The sequence below is a fragment of the Osmerus mordax genome, chromosome 18 (genome assembly GCF_038355195.1).
Source record: "Osmerus mordax isolate fOsmMor3 chromosome 18, fOsmMor3.pri, whole genome shotgun sequence".
Classification (NCBI taxonomy): Eukaryota; Metazoa; Chordata; class Actinopteri; order Osmeriformes; family Osmeridae; genus Osmerus; species Osmerus mordax.
The window spans coordinates 13,379,795-13,380,903 of record NC_090067.1 but is presented as its reverse complement, the minus strand read 5'-3'; the positions used below and the strand labels follow the sequence as shown (position 1 = coordinate 13,380,903).

At 50.9% G+C, this 1,109-nt stretch overlaps 1 protein-coding gene across 1 annotated transcript in view; it reads right to left on the bottom strand.

Moving 5' to 3' along the window:
* Positions 1-491, bottom strand: part of hepacam2 (HEPACAM family member 2) — a 10,004-nt gene extending 9,513 nt beyond the window's left edge. The window contains exon 1 of the mRNA XM_067255973.1: positions 373-491. Coding sequence (XP_067112074.1) covers positions 373-433 — 61 coding nt within the window. The 5' untranslated portion in view covers positions 434-491. The remainder of the gene's footprint in view (positions 1-372) is intronic.
* Positions 492-1,109: the final 618 nt, after the last annotated feature.

Below are 1,109 nucleotides of genomic sequence, written 5' to 3'. Positions count from 1 at the left end.
GACATCCCTGCTTTGCATAGACACGCCATAAACAGGTAGGCCTTGGCAATCGAAAGCAATCGAAAGTAGTTTGACTTCTTAGTCATTATAGCTGACAGGATTAAGTAGTCCTGCTTTGTGAGTACACAAATATAAAATCTCCACAGCACAATTTCCGATGATTTCAACCTTAATAGTTTGCAGTCTATGTCAGAGACAGTTGAAACGATTCCCCAACGACAAAAACAAGCTTGACAAGACTCAGAACGTTCCTGGTGCTTCTGCCCCCTGATAGGAACTCTTATGTTGTCCTCAGCCCCATTGTCCCAAACACAGTGACCATAGTGACAGACTGACTCATGACAAACAACCCCAAACTAAACCCAACTTTACCTGAGAGGAAGATCAAAACCGTGCAGAAACAAAGAGCTCTCGTTCTTGTAACGACCTCCATGGGTTCATCCTAATGTGCCCGGTCTGTGGGACTTGTGTCAGAATGACAGGGAGGAGGAAGGGAGGAGGAAGGGAGGAGGAGAGGAGGGGGGGGGGGGCTGCTGGTGACAACATTTGCCAGGGAAATCAGAGGAGGTGTGGCCTTTAGGCCCCTCCCACGTGACACGTGTAGGAAGAGGTTTACCTGGCTGAGGTACGGCATGGAGGATACACACACAGGCTCACACACAGACACATTGTGTCCCTGTCACCGTGGGCGTTCAGGTGTCCAGTTCCTGACAGGATGACACGCAGAGGTTGAGCTTGTCTGGCTGGTGGAGGTGAACAAGCAGCTCTAGAGCATGCTGGGACCGACACACACACAGGCATCACAACACACACACACAGGCATCACAACACACACACATACACACCACACACATACACACCCCCAAGCCGACACCATCCGTCTCTTCGCCACGCCTGCGTGCCCTGTACCAACCACTAGATGGCAACATCGGACCGCTGATTGACTCCAAAGTCCGCGTGTGAGTTTGGAAAGTTCCGTGCTTGTTAGAGAATCTCCAGCAGGCAGCCTTGTCCTCCTGCTACAGGCACTGAGTACAGGCCCAGACACACACACACACATCAAGGCCATGCTGAAAAGAGTGGGACATGTAGAGAAGGAAAAATGGATG